Here is a 16,225-nt window from a genome sequence, read left to right as displayed (position 1 = left end):
CCCAGCCCGTCTTCCTACAAGTTCCGTCTCACACCTTCCCCTCACCTTGTCCCCAGGATCTCAAACGGTACGAATTCTTTAAAGAAAAGCTTCCTGAGAAAGCCAGACCTGCGAGAACAGTCTGTGGCGGTAACGCCCGAGGACGGTGTCGTAAGCAGCGGCAGCAGCAGCCTCTGGCCCGCACCTCGGGGGGAGCGAAGCTGGGTGCACCCGCCCGGTCCTGCTGCGGGTCGGTCGCTGTCCCCGAAGGCCCAGCTTGTGTTCTCGTGCGGGTCTGTCCCCGGCGCGGGGCTCCGCGCACTGAACGTGATGCCAGGACTTCGTCACCTGCGTCTTAGGAAACGCTTCTCCGGGAAGTCTGAGTCACCTGCTCCCGGCGGGGCCGAGGGCCTGGGGTTCGGGGCGAAGCATTTCACAGAGGAAGGGCCCAGCACTCGTCTCTTCAGCCCTCCCTCCGGGATGCTTTTATTGTTTTTAGAGAGAGGAAGGGCAAGAGAGAAACACGATTGGTCGCCCCGAAGGGGATTGAACCCACAACCTAGGTATGTACCCTGACGGGAACCAAGCCCACAGCCTTTTGGTGTACGCGACGCCACTCCTGCCACTCCAGCCAGCCGAGCCGGGCCAGGGCACGTCGGTGTGAGGGACAGGCGTCCAGGCTCACGCCTGCACAAGCTGTTTCCTAATGCGGGGGGTCGGCGGGGCGGGGGGCGGGTGAGAGACGGGGACCCTGGGCCACGTGGTTCTGACTGCTCACCGCTGTGGCATGAGCACCACCGTGGCCAAGGCATTTCAAGAACCGTCCTCTCCACGCCGTGGGGCGACGGGCACATGAGCAGCAGGTGTTCGTGGTTTCAGGGGCGTCTCTAAGCCGCCTGGGGCCTTGGCACTATTGCGCTTTCATTTGCTGGCGATGCTGCCCTGTCTCGGACACGGTGCTGCGCCGTGGCACCCCGGCGGCTGCGGGACCGCAGGCCTGTGGCCAGCCCTCTCGGCGCTGACCCCCCCCCCCCCCCCCCCCGCCCCACACAGAGAGGGCCTGCGGCAGCCACCGTTCACCAGGGGCCCCCCTGCTGTCGTCACGGACTGGTCTCTACGTGAGATGAGTCCCATGTGTTTATTCATACAACGCTTTGCTCTGTGTCACGTATGTGAACTAGCCCCGACGCTGCCCGCAGTCGCGCCGGCGTCATCGCTGGGCCGCGCCGAGGCCCTCGCTCTCGATGAACGGGATGTCCGCGTACTTGGCGTTGCTGTCCACCCACTGCTGCAGGGCGCCGCTCAGGATCTCCTGCGACAGGCGGTGCGCGAACTGGGACACCACGATTTTGGGCCCCGCGGGTTCCTGCACCTCCTGCACCTTCACCTTCTCCACCTCCACTTCCTCCACTTCTTCCACTTCCTCCACGTCCTCCACGTCCTTGGCGACTGGCGACGGCACCCGCAGCTCACACCTCTCGATCGGCTCACACCTCTCGAATGGCTCACACCTCTCGAACGGCTCACACCTCTCGAACGGCTCACACCTCTCGGGGGGCTCACACCTCTCGGGGGGCTCACACCTCTCGATGGTGGTGGGGAACGGGAAGGTCTGCTTGGACTTCATGCAGCCCATGGTGCACCGACGGCGACGGGAGGCCCGGCTACCTCAGCAGCATCGTGGGGAGCTCCTGTGCACGGGGTGCCGGCGGGCACTCCCCGCCACCTGGCTGGCGCTCCTTCCCCTCCTCACGTGGGGTCTGCCTGTCGAGAGAAAGGGTTTCATGGTGAAGGCGTGGGAGCAGACACGGCGCCATCACACAGCGGTGGGCACAGCCCTTAGCCTCAGCGCACACGTCCTCCGGGTGACAGACCACAGCTCTGTCTCATCAACTGGAACAAGGACAAGCGCTCAGGGGAGTGGCCAGCGACTGAGGATCTTGGAAAGTTGACGGCACGGAAAACACAGTCCGACTCTCCTGGCTCAGATTCCCGTGGCCACCGGGACCGACCAGCGCGGGCTCCGGGCCCGTTCTGGCCGCCTGCCTGCGAAGGAGTTCCCGGGGCACAGCATGCCCTTGCTGACACCCCAGCTGGGGCGACTTCACTTCCTGTGAGTACCGGGGGGTTTGTGTTTGAACTCTCTCACTCTGCAGGGTCTTACACAAGGTGACTGCAAGCCAGGGGCAGGCAAACACCACAAGCAAACCATCTTTTTTAAAAGTCTTTATTGTTGAAACTTGGATATGTCCCCTAACCCCCCTCCCCCACCCCGCACCCAGGCCTTCACTGCCTTATTGTCTGTTCCGTGGGGCTGCAGAGATGCACACAAGGTCTTTGGGTCACCTCTTCCCACCCCCGCCTTCCCTCTGAGATTCTGCAGTCTGTTTGATGCCTCCCTGTCTCTGGATCTGTTTTATTCATCAGGTTATGTTGTTCATCAGATTCCACATGTGAGTGAGATCAGGTGCTACTTGTCTTTCTCTGCCTGGCTTATTTCACTCAGCACAATGCTCTCCAGGTCCCTCTGTGCTGTCTCAAAGGGTAAGGGATCCTTCTTTTTTACCGCAGCGTAGTATTCCATGGTGTAGATGTACCACAGTTTTCTAATCCACTCATCTGCTGATGGGCACCTAGGCTGTTTCCAAATCTTAGCTATGGTGAATTGTGCTGCTATGAACATAGGGGTGCATATATCCTTTCTGATTGGTGTTTCTAGTTTCTTGGGATATATTCCTAGGAGTGGGATTACTGGGTCAAATGGGAGTTCCATTTTCAGTTTTTTGAGGAAACTCCATACCGTTCTCCACAGTGGCTGCACCCGTCTGCATTCCCACCAGCAGCGCACGAGGGTTCCTTTTTCTCCGCATCCTCGCCAGCACTTGTCGTTTGTTGATTTGTTGATGATTGCCATTCTGACAGGTGTGAGATGGTACCGCATTGTCGTTTTGATTTGCGTCTCTTGGATGATGAGTGACGTTGAGCAGGTTTTCATATGTCTCTCGGCCTTCCTATGTCCATTTTGGAGAAGTGTCTCTTTAGGTCCTCTGCTCATTTTTTAACGGGGTTGCTTGTCTTCCTTCTGGTAAGTTGTAGGAGTTCCCGTATATTTGGGAGATGAGCCCTTTATCAGACGTGTCCTTGTCCAGCCCCTCCCGCACGGCGCTCCCTCTTTGCTGTGCTGGCCGCTGTGGCCGTGCTGAAGCTGGTTATTTTTTTAATTTTTTAAAAAATATATTTTATTGATTTTTTACAGAGAGGAAGGGAGAGGGATAGGGAGTTAGAAACATCGACGGGAGAGAAACATCGATCAGCTGCCTCCTGCACACCTCCCACTGGGGATGTGCCCGCAACCCAGGTACATGCCCTTGACCGGAATCGAACCCGGGACCCTTCAGTCCGCAGGCCGACGCTCTATCCACTGAGCCACACCGGTCAGGGCTGAAGCTGGTTATTTGGAGGCCGCCCCGTGGGCTTCCTTGCTCCTTCGTCTCCATGGTCCCAGGGGAGGCCCTGCAGGCCTCCTGCTACGAGCGGATCCTCAGGCTTGCTGCCTCCGGCTTCACGGCTCACACTGAATGAAGCCTCTGTCCTCGCTGAGTCTGTCCTCGCGTGCGGGGTGAGCGGTGGCTCGCTTCCTTGGTTTGTGTGTCTGCCCGGTTTTCCCCGACGGGGAAGGCCTCACCGACCAGCCTTGGGTGCTGCTGCGCGGTGCCTGCGGGGACAGCGGCGTCCCCTCCTTGACACGGCTCGGCTGCTGCTTGGCTTGGCTTGGCTCCGCTCTCTGCTCGGCCGTGGAGTGAGGGGAGCCTTAGCCTGAGGTCTGGGGCGCTCGGTGCGGCTTCTGTGCTGGACCCTCCTGCGGTGGGTGCTCCGTTCCGGGGAAACACAGCTGCTCCTGCTGCTCCCACACGCCCCTGCCCGTCTGTCCGTCCCGTGTCCCCGCCCGGGCTCTGTGGTGGGCGTGTCTGGATGGGGAGCAGTGGGAGTGGGGGGTGGGGGGGGCTCTGGGCTCGGTCTGCCCTCGGGGGCCCTGCGCACTGCAACCCCCCCCGCCCCCCCCTGCTCTGTGGCTGCCGTGCCATGAGGAGGGGAGACAGGCCGTGGGGCTTGCAGAGCCTAAGCTGACTGCCTGGCCCTGAAGGGGTGCCCCCCGACCTACGCTGCCGCCCTCGGGGGTGACGGCTGGTCCGGCTGTCCCCGGTCCGTGGACAGAGGACGGCGCCTTCCCGGGAGTTAGCCGTGGCACCTGGTTTCCTGCTGAATCGGATGTCCCCGTGAAAAGCTCAGGTTAATTTAAAATAGGTTAAAGGTTTCAAACCTGAATACGTCATTGTTCCTCTCATTTGGGGTGCTGACAGGAACGGGGCGCCAGTAAACCACACACCCTGCCTGGGGGGGAGGGGGGCCTCCCGCCCAGGCCACTCGTCCCCATCGAAGGGCTTCAGGGGCCCTGTCCCTTGTGGCTGGGCTGGGCGTGCGGGGCGCACACCTGAGGTGTGAGTGGCGCCCAGGAAGGCACCCGCCACCTGGCCTCCTCCCTCCCTCCCTCCCTCCCTCCCTCCCTCCCTCCTTCCCTCCCGCCCGCAAGGGATGTGCGTGCTGCGGGCTGTGGAGCCGTCAGGCCTGACTGCGTGGCCTCCTGACTGCGTGGCCTCCTGACTGCGTGGCCTCCTGACTGCGTGGCCTCCTGACTGCGTGGCCTCCTGACTGCGTGGCCTCGGCTGCAGGCTGGACGTTTCTCGCCGTCAGGGGCCGCGGCCTGGTGATGTGCCCGCTCAGCTTCCGACGGGAGAGCCGGGAGGCGGCAGCGTCCTCAGGGCGGGTCAGAGCAGCTCTGAGAAGCCGCCAACAGCCCGGGGACTAACTTCTGCAGCCCGATGGCGAGGAGGGAGAGGTTAGCGCGCACTAATCCCATTTACTAGTTCGTAATCGAAGTCCAGAACGGGTGGCCCCTCGCCCAGGTCTCCCTGCTGTGCGTGTCAGGGCCGTACATTCTACCAGTTCCTCCCATCACACCGCTCCCCGCCTCCCCTAGGGGTGGTGCGGGAGCAGAAAGGAAGCCCAGCCACCGCCTCTGACGCCACCCCCGTGCCTGCTGCGAGGGAGGCGACTGCAGAAATGGGCAGGGAGCGTGGTGGGCAGGGAGCGTGGTGGGCAGGGAGCGTGGGCAGGGAGCGTGGTGGGCAGGGAGCGTGGGCAGGGAGCGTGGTGGGCAGGGAGCGTGGTGGGCAGGGAGCGTGGTGGGCAGGGAGCGTGGTGGGCAGGGAGCGTGGGCAGGGAGCGTGGTGGGCAGGGAGCGTGGTGGGCAGGGAGCGTGGTGGGCAGGGAGCGTGGTGGGCAGGGAGCGTGGGCAGGGAGCGTGGGCAGGGAGCGTGGTGGGCAGGGAGCGTGGGCAGGGAGCGTGGTGGGCAGGGAGCGTGGTGGGCGGGGAGCGTGGTGGGCGGGGAGCGTGGTGGGCGGGGAGCGTGGTGGGCGGGGAGCGTGGTGGGCGGGGAGCGTGGTGGGCGGGGAGCGTGGTGGGCGGGGAGCGTGGTGGGCGGGGAGTGTGGTGGGCGGGGAGTGTGGTGGGCAGGGAGCGTGGGCAGGGAGTGTGGTGGGCGGGGAGCGTGGTGGGCGGGGAGCGTGGTGGGCGGGGAGTGTGGTGGGCGGGGAGCGTGGTGGGCAGGGAGTGTGGTGGGCGGGGAGCGTGGGCAGGGAGCGTGGTGGGCAGGGAGTGTGGTGGGCAGGGAGTGTGGTGGGCAGGGAGTGTGGGCAGGGAGCGTGGTGGGCAGGGAGCGTGGTGGGCAGGGAGCGTGGTGGGCAGGGAGTGTGGTGGGCAGGGAGCGTGGGCAGGGAGCGTGGTGGGCAGGGAGCGTGGTGGGCAGGGAGTGTGGTGGGCGGGGAGCGTGGTGGGCAGGGAGCGTGGGCAGGGAGTGTGGTGGGCGGGGAGCGTGGTGGGCAGGGAGCGTGGTGGGCAGGGAGCGTGGTGGGCGGGGAGCGTGGTGGGCAGGGAGCGTGGTGGGCGGGGAGCGTGGTGGGCGGGGAGCGTGGTGGGCGGGGAGCGTGGTGGGCAGGGAGCGTGGCGGGCGGGGAGCGTGGCGGGCGGGGAGCGTGGCGGGCGGGGAGCGTGGCGGGCGGGGAGCGTGGTGGGCGGGGAGCGTGGTGGGCGGCTCAGGAGACCCAGCTTCCCGGAGGGAGAGCCGTCCTGGCTCCCGGCGGGGCTGGCCAACACGGTGGCTTGGCATCTGCTTCGTGCCCGGAGGTGGCTGAGGGCACCGGACCCGGTTCAGCTGGAGTGATGCTGGGGATCCGGGAGGCGCCTTCCTGAGATCGGAGGTTTTGCCAACGCGGTTTCCTCGGACCTGGTGCGGTCTGCCCTCTCTCAGAACCAGCGTTAAGCCTGCGCAGAACAGACGTCCCGACCAGAGAGTTCTCAGGCGTTTGAGCCAAACCGAGGACGTGCGGGAGCAAGGCCTCAGGTGCTCCAGGGAGCGATGGCTTCACAGCTTCTCCCGCGTCTGAGGCGGAGGAGGAGACTCGGGAAGATTCTGGGGGGTGGGGGGGGCAGGCCGGGCTGGGCGGCCCCTTTTTGCTCACCCAGAGGGAAGGGAAGGGGGTCCAAGGGGCATGGCCAGGTGTGCTGCCCAGATGCACGCCCCTGGCCAGGCTGAAGGCCAAGATAAGCCTGTGAGGAAAGCCGTGACTGTCCCGGGCCGGACCCCCCCGGAGCCGCCCAGCTGGGAGCTGGCTCACGGCGCTTCCTAGGCCCGTTCACCACGTGGGGTCTCGTCAGGCCCCACACGGCGGGCGGCACTGAGGGTCCCCAGGGAAGGGGACGGCTGGAAGGCCACAGCGGGCCTGCGGGCGGCACCACCGTTGTCATGGGAGCGGACGCTGGCAGAGGTCGGGTGACGGAGGCAGGACTTTAGAAAGGGGGGGCTCATCGAGGGCACGTCCTGAGGCTGGGAGGGGTGCCCAGGGAAGGCACCCTGGGGGTCTCAGCCAGCCCCGGAGCAGGGGCCTCCGAGCCCCGCCTTTAGCTACGACGCTGCTGGGGGGACCCCAGGAGTCGGGGTGCACTGGCAGCGCCGGCCAGCCTTCCCTGGGGGTACCAGCACGTACGTGTGAGCTCTGCCCTGGCCCAGCCGCGGCCTGCCGTCTCGCAGAGCCTCCTGGGCAGCCGTGAACAGGAGCCACGGCCGCGCTGCCAACGCTCCGCTGACAGGTGGCCGCCAGCCACGGCCGCCGGCCAGAGCAGACAAAGGCCCGTTCTCACGGGGAGACAGTCAGTGCCATTCCGGGGGGCACCCCCCCCACTCCCGCGGGCGGGCCCACGGGTGGGGGCAGCGGTGAGGAGGGAGAGAGGCCCTGGTGCTGGTCCCCGAGGGCGGCCTGCACACACGGAGGGTGTAAAGGCCCGAGCGACTCCGATCGCCCGTCAGCGCCACCTTACCCCGGGGAGCCCCCTACATGTTTTCTTTCACGTTTTCCTTGACTTTTTAGAGAGACGGGGAGGGGGAGGGAGCTGGACACATCGCTGAGAGAGGAGCGTCGTCGGCCAGCTGCCCCCTGCACGCCCCTGCTGGGACCCAGCCTGCCACCCGGGCACGTGCCCCGACCAGGAATCCAACTGTGCCCTCCTGGTTCATGGGTTGGTGCTCAACCACTGAGCCACACCTGTGGGCCCGGCTAAATAAATATTCTTGGATTTTCCATTCCTGTCTCTATCCACGTCAGGGCAGTGATTTCCATACCAGGGTGCTGTGCTTTTCATTCCTCCTCAAGCCCTAGGTACAGTACGGCGTTTCCTCAAAAATTAAACAGGGAACTGCCATCTGACCCAGCGAGCCCACTTCTAGGAATATGTCCTAGGAAACCCAAACACCAATCAGAAAGAGTACGTGCTCCCTTATGTTCACAGCCGCGTCATTTACAATAATAAGATCTGAAACCGCCTACCTAAGTGCTTCAGTAGCCGAGTGGATAAAAAAGCTGCGGTGCGTGCACACCAGGGAGTACTCTGCAGCTGTGAAAAAGAAGGACCCCTTACCCTGTGAGACAGCAGGGCGGGACCTGGAGGATATCCTGCTACGTGAAATAAGCCAGGCCGAGAACGACAAGTATCCCGCGATCTCACTCACATGTGGAATCTCATGAACAATAAACTGATGAACAAAACAGAAACAGAGGCATGGACACGGGACAGACAGACGAATCTCAGCAGACAGGAAGGGATCACCCCGAGACCTTGTGTGCACAGGCATTGCCCAGCCCGTAAACGCAGTAACGGGGGGGGGGGGGGGGGGGGGGGGGGCGGGGGGGAGGGGGGCGGAGTCAGGTGGTGGTGGGAAAGGGGGACACCAGGGGGCACTACTCTCAGCTGCAAAGATGCAAGTAAAGTCAGAACTGGAAGGGGACAGAGTTGGCCACCCCACAATCCGCCACCTTGGCTGCAGGGCTGTTCGGAGCTGAAGGCAGCTGGCCCTCTGCTTTCCCCTCGTTCTCCAACATCAGCTGTCAGTTCCCTGTTGTAAAGCTGTCTCCTTTCTCAGACCTGAGCCAACCTCACTAAGCCAGCGGCCGCCAACCTCTCAGACCTTGCGGCCACCCGTGGTCCGCGGCCCACCAGCTGGCGAGCGCTGCTCCAAACCACCCTATTTATTACACGTTTCTGGTCACCATCCCTCAGCGCCCCCACCCCGAGCCAGACCGCTTTTCCCAGCCTCTTCATGCTTGTAGGATGGCGTGTAAGTCCTTTCCTGTGTGAACCCCAGGCCTAAATGGGTAGTTGAATGGCTCTTCCTGTTAACCTATCACAGGTTGATCTGCAGGCCCGGGCAATGAATCTAAAAGGGCAGAGGCAGGGTTTTCCCTTCCCTACAACTCAAGATCAGTCTCCATGTTATGTAGTGAACCCGCTTCAACCATTTCAGAACAAGTGGGAGGCGTAAATAATACATTAAAAGGGTGTTAGGCGCTGCGCACAGAACTAAGTCCCAGGCGGTAGTACAGATAATTTTGGAGACTTGAAAGAGCCATTACCCTTATGTGGAGACATGAGAAAACAGTGTCCAAATCCACTTAGACCCTTGGTCACAGGACCGCGAATTCAGGGAGTTTGCTACTTAAAATTTAACAATTCTTTCGAGATACACACACCCCATTCCTAAGGAGCATCTAAAGTTCCTGTCCGTGGCTGATGGTGCAATAGTTTGGGGTGTGTGTGTGTGTGGGGGGGGGGCAGAGGTACGTGTAACTTAAACATTGTACAGCCCTGCTTCTTATCTATTGGATTTCTCACCAATCCAAAGACATTTCCTCTCCCGTCAAGCTATAGCCTTCCCACAGCCGGTCCCTTCTCCTAGGGTTCCCTTCTGGCCTTCCCGTGTGCTGAAACACCACTGCCCCTTTCTCCACCAGCACCCTTTCCCCTCCTCCCTGCCGAAACCAGATCTGCACACCTTCCAGGCTGGGGGCAGCCACCTCCTCCGGGCAGGCTTCCTGGGGTTCCTCCCAGCGGCCTCAGACTCCTCCTCTCGAGGGGGCAGCCCCTTCTCCTCCTCTTTGCACCGAACAGTCAGTGCTCATTAGGGCTGGCTTTTCAGCAGATGCCGGCGTGCTCACAGTGGGAGATGCTGGGGATAAAACCGAAATAGACACAGTTCTCCCTCTTCCAGGGGACTGCAGGCAAAGGCCACAGGCCGGCAGCCGCGTGGCCCGTGTGTCGCGTGACCAGGGCACGGGCTACGTGTCCTGACTTAGTCCTCGGCCCTCAGGACCCCCTGCCCTGTGCCTAATGCGTCACCTTCAGCCCCAGAGAAACAATCTCACAGCTCGAAATTCACGAGAAGTACGTGAATTCTTCCAGCGCAGGCTCTTCCCAGCTCAGATCCTCCCTGGAGCTGCTGCTCCCCCCCTCCCGCATCACGCGCCGTGGCTGGCGTGTTTCTCCCCCGACTTGCCACGTGTTCACGGCACAACCTGCTGAGAAAACTCCGGTGGGAACACCCGGACGCAAGGGCGGGTGGCACGGCGACTGGGGGAAGAAGACGGGGCTGCCAGCACGGTTCGCTCCTAAAAGCAGGTGGTCTTTAGGCTGGAAGGCCGGGAGGACCCTCGGGCAGAGAAGCAGCCGAGGCCGCTGTACACGAATGAGGGCAGGAGGGCCGCGGGCGAGCAGACTGACAGCCTTGGCAGGCACGTGGGGCAGGAGGCACTCAAACACCCACCCCTCCGCTCCCCACGGTACACCCAGACCCACACCAAGTAATACGAAGGTGAACTGCAGGCATGTGGAGCAGGAGGCACTCAAACACCCCCCCCCCCATGGTACACCCAGACCCACACCAAGTAATACGAAGGTGAACTGCCGGCACGTGGGGCAGGAGGCACTCAAACATCCCCCCCCCCCGCTCCCCACGGTACACCCAGACCCACACCAAGTAATACGAAGGTGAACTGCAGGCATGTGGAGCAGGAGGCACTCAAACCCGCCCCCCCCCCCATGGTACACCCAGACCCACACCAAGTAATACGAAGGTGAACTGCAATTGAAAAAAAGTACAATTTTGAGGAATTCTGGATCAACAAACAGCAGTTACCTTTGAAAAAAAATAAAGCAAAGCTGTAGTACACGGTCAGAACTGCTAGGCATTACAGACCAGCTGTTTAATCTCTGGCCAAATTCAAAATTGAACCCGTAAACAGGGAACACTGTGGGGGGAAGGTTGGGGATGTCCAGGAACCAGCAGTTCGCTAAGAAGCAGTCATTTTTAAACGAATGTTCGCTGTTGTGATAGGTCAGAGAATACTCCAGATCTCTCACAAGGCGTGTGATGACAGTTCTCATGTGTCCTCCTAACGCCACTCCTGCGGGGCTGAGCCCTGTGACACGCAAAGTGCTGAGCTCAGCGCTAGCTACCGAGCTGACCAGGTTCCAGCCAGTACTGCACTTGGCACTCAGCACCCCGGCTCCCAGCCAGCACCCTGAGGCATGTGGTACCCCAACTCCCAGCCAGCACCCTGAAAGGCAAGTGGGACCCCGACTCCCAGCCAGCACCCTGAAGGCAGGTGGGACCCCGACTCCCAGCCAGCACCCTGAAGGCAGGTGGTACCCCAACTCCCAGCCAGCAAAGGCAGGTGGTACCCCGACTCCCAGCCAGCAAAGGCAGGTGGTACCCCGACTCCCAGCCAGCACCCTGAAAGGCAGGTGGTACCCCGACTCCCAGCAAGCACCCTGAAAGGCAGGTGGTACCCCGACTCCCAGCAAGCACCCTGAAGGCAGGTGGGACCCCCTATCTCATTAACATGGGAAAGAAGTTCTCAAGGTCAGGAAGCTGGTAGGTGTCAGGGCCTCTGCCACCCACAGCAAAGGGGCCTGTCCCGCGTCACCAGTCCCTGGCGAGAGTGCAGGCGACAGTCAGACGGTAGAGTAACAAGGTGGGTGACGCCACAATCAGGATGAAAACAGTGAACTGGGAATTGGAGGCTTAAAGTAAGACAAGAAAATAAAGGTTTGCATTCAAGAAACTTTCGGTTGCATAACTGAATCAGGTGATTTCGTGGGAAGATGGAAGTCTTTGCGTCCGCACTGTGGGTTAGACTGACGACTGAAGGCAATTGGGGGGCGGGGGGGGGGGGGGTAGCTCAGAGGGTCTGAGTCAAGGAGACGCCATTGCCGCTCAGTGGATCGCCTAAGTGTGCTGCGCGCCATGGAGACGCCTTCTCCCCGGGCCGGGTTCTTGGCGGGGAAGCTGAGGCTCGGGATCCGAGAGGCGGTGGCAGAGGGGACCGCAGGTGCTTGGGCCACGTCGTACCTTCCTGTCTGGACTGTATTGTTTGTCCCGACTCCTTAGGTGGACGAGGCGCCCGCTCTGCTGAGAAACCTGTCTATGATGTCACAGGCGGGTGATGTCACAGGCGGTGATGTCACAGGCGGTGATGTCACAGGCAGGTGATGTCACAGGCGGTGATGTCACAGGCAGGTGATGTCACAGGCGGGGCTGGCGCAGGTGCACCGGTGAGCAGCAGGTCGGAGGTCACGGGTTCTGCGGACAGGAGGTTGCGGAGGGGAAAGGGGGTCCCCCTGCGCCTGGGGCTGTGGGCGGAGGCGGGAGGGGCAGGGGGGCGGCGAGGCTGCGTCTCCATTAGGAACTTGTTTGACGGCAGCAAGGACCTTGGAGACGGGAGTTACGGGCGCGGGACCAGAGGCCATGGCCCAGGACGGCGCTCCGGGGCTGGGAACACGCGTCCAGGGGCCGGGCGGCTCCAGGCTGATGTGGGGAGACGCTGCTCCGTCCGCAGAAAAGGGCCTCCTTCCTCCGCGACCCTGATCAGCCCGCCCGGCCCGCCCGGCCCTCGGCGCAGGCCCACGGACGGACGGACGTGGTTCCCGGACTCGGTCCCGCCGGCGGAGGGCGCTGGCACAGAGCTGCCTGCGGGTTCGGATGGTTCAGCTTCGCCAGGACCGGCGGTTCTGCCGGCGGTTCGGTCCGTTCCCTGCATCCCAGTGCCCCGCCCGGGCCCCGCAGCCCTGAGGGCGCCCACACTCCCCATCACCCGCCGGTCGGGTCGCACCCCTGCGCCCGCGGACAGGGACATGCGCACAGGCGGCTCCCCGGCTCCCCCCAGTCCTGGGGGCGGGGAGCGGGGCGGAGGGGGCTGGTCTCCAATCCGCGCAGCTGCGACCGGGGTCTGCGGCTCTGCGCCCCCAACTCGCGCTTCTCCCGCGGAAACCACCACCAGCGAAGCGGACAAGCAGGTGCACCCCGACACCCCGAGACACGCACACGCACACGCACACGCACGCGGCGGTCGCGCCCCCAGATGGGCACCTACCCGGCTCCTCCGGCAGCTGCGCGCGGGTCGCGGGGCCCGGGCGGCGGCGGGAGCCCGGGGAGCCCGGCGGCGAGGGCGGAGGACGGGGTGTCCTTCGGCCGCTCTCGGCCCCTCCTCCCGCCGCCGCGCGCCCTCGCGGGTCCCCGCCCTTCCCCGCCGGTCCGCACGAGCACGGAGCACGGAGCACGGGCGGGGGCCGCGGGGGCGGGCTGGCCGGGAGCCTGGGGCGCGGCCCCCGCACGCCCCCCAACACTCTCCGGTGCCGCCCCCGCGGGAACGAGACCCCGAAGTCCGCTAGTCCACACAGCGCACACCCACACGCCTCCTCTCACACTCAGCGCTTCCCGGCTGTTTCTCCCCGAAACCAAGTACCTCCCCGGCGCCCCCCCCCACACACTCACACACACACACACTCACACACACACACACTCACACACACACACACACACACTCACACACACACACACTCACACACACACACACTCACACACACACACACACACACTCACACACACACACTCTCACACACACACACTCTCACACACACACACACTCACACACACACACACACACACTCACACACACACACACACACACTCACACACACACACACTCACACACATACACACTCATACACACACACATACACACTCATACACACACACACACTAACACACACAAACACACACACACATACACACACAAACACACACACTCACACACACTCACACACACACTCACACACACTCACACACTCACACACACACTCACACACATACACACTCATACACACACACACAAACACACACACACATACACACTCACACAAACACACACACACACACTCACACACACACACACTCACACACACTCACACATACACACACACACTCACTCACACACACACACTCACACACACACTCACACACGCACACACTCACACACACACACACACACACAAATACACACACTCACACACACACACACACACACACACGTCAGCTCCCGCACACGAAGCAGTGAGATCCCAGCACAACCACCGGCTCAACACGAACCCACCGCCAGGACCTTCCTCCCCGCGTGTTCTGCATGCTCAGCACCACGCGCCTGCTGGGGGGATGCTGCAGCGATGCTCCCCCAGAGGTGCCCTCCCCTCCCCCTCCCCCCAGATGACCTCCTGACCCCCCCAGATGACCTCCTGACCCCCCCAGATGACCTCCTGACCCCCCCAGATGACCTCCCTGACCCCCCCAGATGACCTCCTGACCCCCCCAGATGACCTCCCCTCCCTGACCCCCGCAGAGGTGCCCCCCAGGCTGGGACCCGCGCCCACAGCCCGCAGGTGCGACAGGTGCAGCGCAGACCCAGAGGCGGCCCGGGCGGGGCACGTGACACAGACTAGCGGGTCCCTTGGACCGGAGGTTCCGACTCCTCACGGGCGGGCGGACTTGCTCAGGCCACGGGCAGACGACCCCGGGCCAGAGGGCAGTTTCTCCACCGCCGGGGGGTGGGGGGGGGGCGTGCCCACGTGGTGTGAGCGCCTGTGGCCCCGCCCCTCAGCGCGACCTCCCGCCCCCCTCCCCCTCCCCCCTCCCGGACCCCCTACCTCCCGCACCCCCCCCACCTCCCGCCCAGGACCTGACTGGTCCCGCTGGCTCCAAGGCGAGGCCCCGCCTGAGGCCCAGCTCCTCCTCCAGCTCCAGGGCGCAGGCCCCCCTGGAATGACCCGGAGACCTGGGGCTCCCCGCTGGGCCCCGTGGTGGCCGGTGGCCTGAGGGCTGGGCGGGAAGGGGAAGCTTGGGGATGGGCACTCACCTCCCAGCTGGGGCAGAAGCGATGCGTCTCCGGGCCTCCCCAAGCCCGCTGCAGGCCCCTCCTGTCCTCCTGTCCTCCTGTCCTCCTGTCCTCCTGTCCTCCTGTCCCTCACAGGTGCGCTCCGCCGCCCCTCCTCTCAGGACCGTAGAGGAGTCCAGGGGCCAGTGGTTGAGCCTCGACCTGTGAACCAGGAGGTCAGGGCACCTGCCCAGGTTGTGGGCCTGCAGGGGGCAGCCCATCAATGACCCTCTCTCATCACTGATGTCTCTCTCCCTTCCTCTCTCTCTAAAGTCAATAAAAACGTATTTTAAAAAAATACAGTATACATTGAGACTAATATAATATTGAATGTCAACTATAATTTAAAAATTAATTTTAAAAAAGACATGAGCTTGCCCCTCCTCAAAAGAGACTATACAATATATCAAATCACTATGCCGTATGCCTGGGACTAATGTAATTCACATGCCAATTGTATTCTAATAAAAATAAATAAATATTTTCCAAACATTAGCTTGAATAAATGGGAAGATACAGTGTTCTTCGCTAGGAAGGCTCAATATCACAAAGCAGCGTTTTACATTTATAAATAACCAAGGAACAATCAGAATAAAAATTCAGCTTGGAATTAGGGAAGCTGACCTTAAAGTTCCCATGAAAATAATAAGCGCAGAAAGAACAACCTGGAAATTCTGATAAAGAGCCGTAAGGGCCTGCACCCCTCAGGTACAGGGACAGGGATTGGCCGATGACACTAACCACCCAGCGGGAGCGCGTGTGGGGCTCAGGGCACCGGGCCCCGGCGTGCCAAAGCCAGCAGCGGGGGGCTGCTAAGAGGGGGTGTCGGGAAGACGGGCAGCAAGCTGGGAAATGAAGCCGACCCGTGCCCGTGCTGTACATCAGGACAGCAAACCGCCCCACGGACCCAAGACTTCAGCGTAAGTAAAGGAACCCACAGCGTTGGCGATGTTGTGTATATGGCCCGGGGCGGAGGGTGGGCGGGGGGGGGGGAGGGCTGTCGGGGGCGCGTGGGACTGAGGGCGAGACTGGGCAGCAGACAGTGAGCAGGGGAGGGGACTGGAGCAGCCAAGCGATAGGAGTGAATGGACGACCAAGCAAGTGCGAGGGGCACCTGGGGCAGGACGGGCTCTGGGTGCAGGACCCGGGGCTCTGGGTGCAGGACGGGCTCTGGGCGCAGGACCCGGGGCTCTGGGTGCAGGACAGGCTCTGGGTGCAGGACGGGCTCTGGGCGCAGGACCCGGGGCTCTGGGTGCAGGACGGGCTCTGGGCGCAGGACGGGCTCTGGGCGCAGGACCCGGGGCTCTGGGCGCAGGACGGGCTCTGGGTGCAGGACGGGCTCTGGGCGCAGGACGGGCTCTGGGCGCAGGACCCGGGGCTCTGGGTGCAGGACAGGCTCTGGGTGCAGGACCCGGGGCTCTGGGTGCAGGACAGGCTCTGGGTGCAGGACCCGGGGCTCTGGGTGCAGGACCCGGGGCTCTGGGTGCAGGACCCCGGGCTCTGGGTGCAGGACCCAGGGCTTTGGGCAGAGCTGAGGGGCTGAGCTACCGGAGCAGCAGGAAGGACTCGGCCACGTGAGGCTGGGGTTCACCAC

The 16,225-nt window shown here is 62.8% G+C and overlaps 1 protein-coding gene and 1 long non-coding RNA gene across 5 annotated transcripts; one reads left to right on the top strand and one right to left on the bottom strand.

Moving 5' to 3' along the window:
• Nucleotides 1-1,016: 1,016 nt before the first annotated feature.
• LOC308247769 (small membrane A-kinase anchor protein) lies at nt 1,017-13,068 on the bottom strand. Of its 4 annotated transcripts, none has more exons than XM_080667312.1 (3): nt 12,799-13,068; nt 11,778-12,008; nt 1,017-1,743 (listed from the first exon to the last, which is right to left on the bottom strand). In XM_080667312.1, the coding sequence occupies exon 3, from the start codon at nt 1,613-1,615 to the stop codon at nt 1,190-1,192; it is 426 nt and encodes a 141-aa protein (XP_080523438.1). In that variant the 5' UTR covers nt 1,616-1,743; nt 11,778-12,008; nt 12,799-13,068; the 3' UTR covers nt 1,017-1,189. The 4 variants fall into 4 exon arrangements, with proteins under 4 accessions (XP_080523438.1, XP_080523436.1, XP_080523437.1 ...); XM_080667310.1 differs by lacking the exon at nt 11,778-12,008 and adding an exon at nt 9,423-9,596; XM_080667311.1 differs by lacking the exon at nt 11,778-12,008 and adding an exon at nt 9,423-9,596 and having other exon boundaries at nt 1,017-1,739.
• Nucleotides 6,135-7,676, top strand: LOC308247770. Its single transcript, XR_013960556.1, has 2 exons — nt 6,135-6,440; nt 7,465-7,676. It is a non-coding gene; the product is annotated as an uncharacterized lncRNA (long non-coding RNA).
• Nucleotides 13,069-16,225: the final 3,157 nt, after the last annotated feature.

The sequence above is a fragment of the Plecotus auritus genome (assembly GCF_963455305.1).
Source record: "Plecotus auritus genome assembly, chromosome: 5".
Lineage (NCBI taxonomy): Eukaryota > Metazoa > Chordata > Mammalia > Chiroptera > Vespertilionidae > Plecotus > Plecotus auritus.
The sequence above is the reverse complement of the archived record's forward strand: the minus strand, read 5'-3'. Positions and strand labels throughout refer to the sequence as shown.

Excerpts from the sequence above, each read along its gene's own strand:
- LOC308247769 (XM_080667312.1), bottom strand. The coding sequence starts at position 1,615 with ATGGGCTGCATGAAGTCCAAGCAGACCTTCCCGTTCCCCACCACCATC.